The following is a 6,328-nucleotide window of genomic DNA, read 5'->3' on the forward strand; positions in this document are numbered from 1 at the left end:
TCAGAATCACACGACACCAGGTTACAGTCCAACAGGTTTATCTGAAATCACAAGCTTTTGGAGCGCTGCTTCTTCGTCAGGTGAGCGGAAGCCTGTGATTTCAAATAAATCTTTTTGTCTATAACCTGGTGTCGTGTGATTTCTGACTTTGTCCTCCCCAGTCCCACATCTCCACATCATGGGTACCCGGAGTAGGAGAGAAGGCGACAGTGTGTACAAACAAGGTAAAAAGGTAAAAATTAATGGCTCTTTATTTGAATCTGCAAAATAGTTGAATTAATGACACAGATAAAGGTTTAAAGGGTATGATTGTAACCATCACAGAGACACAGTTATAAAGACACAGGTATGTGACTTTTTGAAAGGCCAGGCAGAGAGGAAGAAAAGGTGGTGAGGTAGCTTTGTTGGTTTGGGATGGACTAAGTACAGTCACAACAAATAGAAGCTGCAAAATCCATACGGGGGAGGGAAAGGATTAAACAGGGAAAGAAGACACAAGTGGGAATAGGTTATAGGTCCCCGAGAGAATCCATACAGAGAATAAATCAGGATATCTGCTTTGATTTGATTTATTATCGTCACATGTACCTGACTACAGTGAAAAGTTTGGTTTAGCACGGACTACAGGCAGATTACACCATACAAAGTGCATTAGGGTAATAGAACAGAGTGAGGAATACAATGTTATGGCTGCAGAGAAGGTGCATTAAATTTTAAATTTGAGAGATCCATTCAGAAATCTAATAACAGCAGGGAAGAAGGTGTTCTTGAATCTGTTGGTATGTGTGTTTGAGGTTTTGTATTCTGCCTGACTGAAGAGGTGGAAGAGATTATAACGGGGGTGGGAGAGGTCTTTGTGATGTTGGCTGCCTTTCTGAGGCAGTGATAGGTGGAGATAGAGTCAACAGCTTACGTTATGGACTGGGCTGTCTCAAAAACAGCGCTTCATTAATCATTGGTGAGTTAATCTTCATGTAGATTGAGATAGTCAGATTGGCAGAGGAAGACAAGAGGAAGAATTCATGGATAATTTTGGATCTATAGATCAGTTGCAGATATGGGTGGAGAAATGGCAGACGGAATTTAATCTGGGTAAGTGTGAAGTGCTGCATTTTGGGAGATCAAATGTTAAGGAAAAGTATACCGTTAATGGCAGGACCCTGCACAGCATAGATATACAGAGGGATCTTGGGGCTCATGTCCATAGCTCCCTGAAAGTGGCCACACAAGTAGATAGGGTCGTAAAGAAGATGTATGGCATGCTTGCCTCTATTGATCAAGGCATTGAGTAAAGGAGTCAGGATGTCATTTTGCAGCTTTACAAGACTTTGGTTAGGCCACACTCAGAGTGTTGCGTTCAGTTCTGGTCCCCAAATTACAGGAAGAATGTGGAGGCTTCAGAGAGGGTGCAGGAGAGGTTTACCAGGATACTGCCCAGATTAGAGGGTATGAGCTATAAGGAGAGGCTAGAAAAACTCAGGTTGTTTTCTCTTGAGCAGCAGAGGCTGAGGGGAGCCTTGATAGAAGTTTATAAAATTATGAGATGCATAGACAGTCAGAATCTTTTTCCCAGAGTTGAAATGTCTAATACTAGGGGGCATGCATTTAAGGTTAGAGGGGGGAAAGTTCAAAGGAGACGTGAAGGGTAAGTTTTTTTACACAGAGAGTGGTACATCTCTGGAATGCACTTCCGGGGGTGGGGGTGGAGGCAGGTATGATCGGGGTGTTTAAGGGACTTTTAGATAAACACACGGATATGCAAGGAATGGAGGGATATGGACCAAGGGCAGGCAGAGGATTCGTTTATTTTGGTGTCTCGTTTGGCACAACATCGTGGGCCGAAAGGCCTGTTCCTGTGCTGTATTGTTCTTTGTTCTATGTTTTATGTTCTAACAATGTATTGTGAATCTAACCAGGGATCAGGTTTGTTTGGATCTGGTGATGTGTAATCAGATAGGTTTAGTAAATGGTCTCACAGTAAGAGATCTCCCGGGAAACAGTGATCATAACACGGTAGAGTTTAGCACTCAGTTTGACAGGGAGGAACTTGGGTCTAAATCAACTGTGATAAGCTTAAATAAATTTAAGGGATTGAGAACAGAACTGGCTGGAGTGGACTGGGAAAGGAGTTTAGTAGCAACAGTGACTGAGGAACAATGGCTTACAACAAAGATATATCCGACGGAGGAAGAAGGATTCCAGGAAGGGGTTAAGTCAACCAGTAAGTTAGGAGCATTAAATTGAAAGAAATATGTAAAATGTGGCAGAGATTAATGCTAAGCAAGTGGTAAATGGGAAAGTTTCAGATACCAACAAAAGATAGCCAAAAATAAAGAGGGAGAAACTTTGTGGATAAACCTCCAAGCAATATCAAGAAACACAACAAGAGCTTCTCAAAGTATATAAAAAGGAAGAGAGAAGCCAAAGTGAACAGAGGTCCCTGAGGGAATGAGGCAGGGGAATTAATAATGGCGAAGCAGGAAATGGCAGAGGAGCTGAGTAAATACTTTGTATTGGTCTTCGTAGTAGAAGACACAAATAGCATTCCAAAATTACTAAATATTCCAGGTTTAAAAGGAGGGGAGGAAATAAACCATTACTAGTGAAAAAGATCCCAGGAAACTGGTATAGCTACAAGCTGATAAGTCCCCAGGACTCGATGGGATGCTACCTGGAACTCTAAAGGAAGTAGCTACAGAAGTAGAAGGTGCACTGATGGGAATCTCACAGGAATCCTTAGATTCTGGAATAATCCCTGAGGATTGTGAAATTGCCAAAGTAACACCCTTACTCAAAAAGGGAGGGAGAGAAAAACCAGGTCACTATAGGCCAGCGAGCTTAGTGGCCGAGTCAATGATAAAGGATGCAACAGTAGAGCATTCAAAAATACATCATATGATCAAACAGAGAAAGCACGGCCTCACGAAGGGGAAGCCGTGTCCAACAAATTTACTAGAATTCTATGAGGAGGTAACAAGCAGGATAGATAAAGGGGAGGCAGAGGATGTAACGTATTTAGATTTTCAGAGGTCATGACACAAGTATCACATATTTGGCTACTTAATGGTAGCCCACAGTGTTGGGAGTTGGAACATTAGCATGGATAGAGGATTGGCTAACTCGTAGGAGACAGAGAGCTGGGATAACGGGGACACTTTCAGGCTGGCTACCTGTAACTAGTGGCCTGCTGCAGGGATCAGTGCTGGGACCACAATTATTTACAATATACATTAACGACTTGGATGAGGCTCGTGAATGTACAGTCTCCAAGTTTGTGAAAGGCAAGTGGTGATGATGATGCCAAGACACTGCAGAGGGGTATAGACACGTTAAGAGAATGGGCAAAAACTTGGCAGATGGCATAGAGGAATAGGGGAAATGTGAGGATTTGGCAGGATGGACAGAGAAGCTGAATATTATTTAAATGGAGAAAGACTGCAGAAAGCTGCAGCACAGAGGGATTTAGGAGTCCTTGTGTATAAATCAAAATATGGAACAGAATTTTGTAAAATATTTCTTATAAAAATAGAGACTGCAATTCACAGCCCAGTGAGCTGATTTGGTGGATGCATGTTACAGAGAATTGGAGCTACACTGAACACGAACCAGACCATCATTCAGCTTGGCTCAGCTGTTGGGTATGGAATATTATTTTGATTAATTCATTCATGGGATGTGGGAGTCACTGGCTGGGCCCAGCATTTATTGCCCCGTCCCTAGTTGCCCCCCTTGAGAAGGTGGGGGTGAGCTGCCTTCTTGAACCCCTGCAGTCCATGTGCTGTGGGTTGACCCACAAAGTCCCTCAGGGAGGGAATTCCAGGGATTCTGACCCAGCGACACTGACGGAACGGCGATATATTTCCAAGTCAGGATGGGGAGTGGCTCGGAGGGGAACGTGCAGGAGGTGGTGTTCGCATGTACCTGCTGTCCCTTGTCCTTCTGGATGGAAGTGGTCGTGGGTTTGGAAGGTGCTGTCTGAGGGTATTTGGTGAATTTCTGCAGAGCATCTTGTAGATGGTACACACTGCTGTTACTGAGGGTCGGTGGGGGGAGGGAGTGGGATGTTTGTGGATGTGGTGCCAATCAAGCGGGGGCTGCTTTGTCCTGGATGGTGTCGAGCTTCTTGAGTGTTGTCGGAGCTGCCCCCATCCAGGGCAAGTGGGGAGTATTCCATCACCCTCCTGCCTTGTGCCTTGTAGATGGTGGGACAGGCTTTGGGGGGGGATGGGGGGGAGGAGTCAGGAAGGGAGTTACTTTCAACCCAAAGATGTGAACAAATGAATATCAACAGTTTCGCTCCTGGCACGTGCCTGATAGCGGGTCGTGGTCATTGGGGCTTGGTGGCGCTGTGACCGGGGATTGGTCCAGGAACACGACGCTGCCCGAGGATGCGGATCTTGATTTGAGGATCGTCGAGGTCTTGAGGGCATTTTGAAAATTCTCGCCAGCAAAGTAGTATAGGAGGGGGTTGAGGCAGCTGTTGGCTGCAGCCAGGCAGATGGTCACCACGATAGCTCTCTGCAAAAACCAGGCAGTGGCACCGCAGCCCCCCTGCACCATGAAATGGAGGTGAACAGTCCGTATGACATGGTACGGCAGGAAGCAGAAGAGGAAGGAGGACAGCACGATGATGATCATGTACATGGACTTCCTACGGCTACGTCCATTCGTCCGCATTGTGCTGGCCAAGCCCATCAGGCGGTGGATAATGCGAACGTAGCAAACGAGGATGGTGAGGAATGGGATGAGGAAACCAACCACAAACGCAAAATAGTTCATCTTCTGGATCTGGGACCATGACATGTTTGATGGCTCAAAGCAGCGGCAGGTCCCGTTCTCGCACTTGGAGGCTGCCAGGAGGAAGGGGACAGAGACCAAGCCGACAAAGATCCAGATCCCGAGGGAGACCCACAGGGATCTCCTCACGGTGACTGTGCTCCGGGACCAAATCGGGTGCAGGATGGCGATGTAACGGAAGATGCTGAGGGCCATCAGGAAGAAGATGCTGGAGTAGAGGTTCACGTAGAAGGCATAGGTGGTGATCCTGCAGAGGAAGGAGCCGAGGTTCCAGTCATGTTGGACGTAGTAGGTAATTCGATATGGTAACGTCAGAGTGAAAAACAGGTCCGAAATGGCCAGGTTGATCATGAAGACTGTGCTCGCTGTTTTGTGCTGAGTCAACTTCAAAAAGACGTACAGGGCCACAGTGTTCCCGATGAGGCCGAGGATCAGAATGACGCTGTATGCTCGCACAAACACAGGGAACTTAAACTCGTTGTCGCTGCAGTTGAGGTTCTTGTTAGTCCAGTCCATTCTGGGTTGCTGGCTATTTGCTACAGGAAGGGTGGCACAGTTGACTGCAACAAAGAAACAAAGGTTACAATCATGGTAAAGGCTTGTGCTGTTTGGGAACCATCAGCCGAAAGGTGGAAGGGTTGCTTGGAAAACCCCATGGATCTACAAGGATAGCCGGAAGCCTTGAAGGGGAGGAGCTGGATGGCTCTTGTGAGCTGCGTTTGTGCGGCTGTGGCTCCCAGCGACGTGCAGACGAACTGGCACCGAGGGCTCGTTTCTAAATAAAGACGATTAGTAGCTGCTGGCGGCCTATTATCAACAACAAATCCTCTGCCTGTAGTGACATGGCATTTAGGAAAACGGTCAGGCCACTGATTTGGCAAAAGACGCAGAGTAAGTTGTTGGATAAAACACAGCATTTTTGTGCTTCACATAGGAGATTTCTTGGGATGACATCAGTGTATCCTCAGAATCCATGGATACAACGACCCAATTCCCAGAAGTTATTCCTTTAAGGACGAGGGAGTACAGACCAGTGAGATGGGAGGGAAACTATTGTGAAACAGTTCTGAGGGATTGAATTAATTGTCATTAATTGTCACTTGGAGTTGGGGGGGAGGATTAATCAGGAATAGCCATTGTGGCTTTAACAGGGGGAGATCCTGACCAACATAACTGACTGAGTTTCTTGAGAAGGGAACTGGGTATGATCATGAGGGAAGTGCAGCGGATGTAGCGTTCATGGACTTCAGGAAGGCTCTCACTCAGCAGAAGCTGTGACCCCCCTGGGATCCAGGGCCTCGCTGGCTCTCGGTGGCAGCAAACAGTATCTGTCTGACTGGAAACCTGGGTCCAGGAGTGTACCACCGGGTCGGTGCTGGGTCCGGGAGGGTACCACAGGCCTCAGTGCTGGGCCCGGGAGTGTACCACAGGGTCGGTGCTGGGTCCGGGAGGGTACCACAGGGTCAGTGCTGGGTCCGGGAGAGTACCACAGGGCCGGTGGAGGGGCCGGGGCGGGACCACCAGCCTCCGG

General features: G+C 47.2%; 1 protein-coding gene across 1 annotated transcript in view; it reads right to left on the bottom strand.

Moving 5' to 3' along the window:
• Positions 1-4,284: 4,284 nt before the first annotated feature.
• LOC109924221 (cysteinyl leukotriene receptor 1-like) overlaps positions 4,285-6,328 on the bottom strand; it is a 7,784-nt gene continuing 5,740 nt past the window's right edge. The window contains exon 2 of the mRNA XM_048620013.1: positions 4,285-5,357. Coding sequence (XP_048475970.1) covers positions 4,285-5,313 — 1,029 coding nt within the window. The 5' untranslated portion in view covers positions 5,314-5,357. The remainder of the gene's footprint in view (positions 5,358-6,328) is intronic.

Source organism: Rhincodon typus, chromosome 45 (assembly GCF_021869965.1).
Source record: "Rhincodon typus isolate 14 chromosome 45, sRhiTyp1.1, whole genome shotgun sequence".
Taxonomy (NCBI): domain Eukaryota; kingdom Metazoa; phylum Chordata; class Chondrichthyes; order Orectolobiformes; family Rhincodontidae; genus Rhincodon; species Rhincodon typus.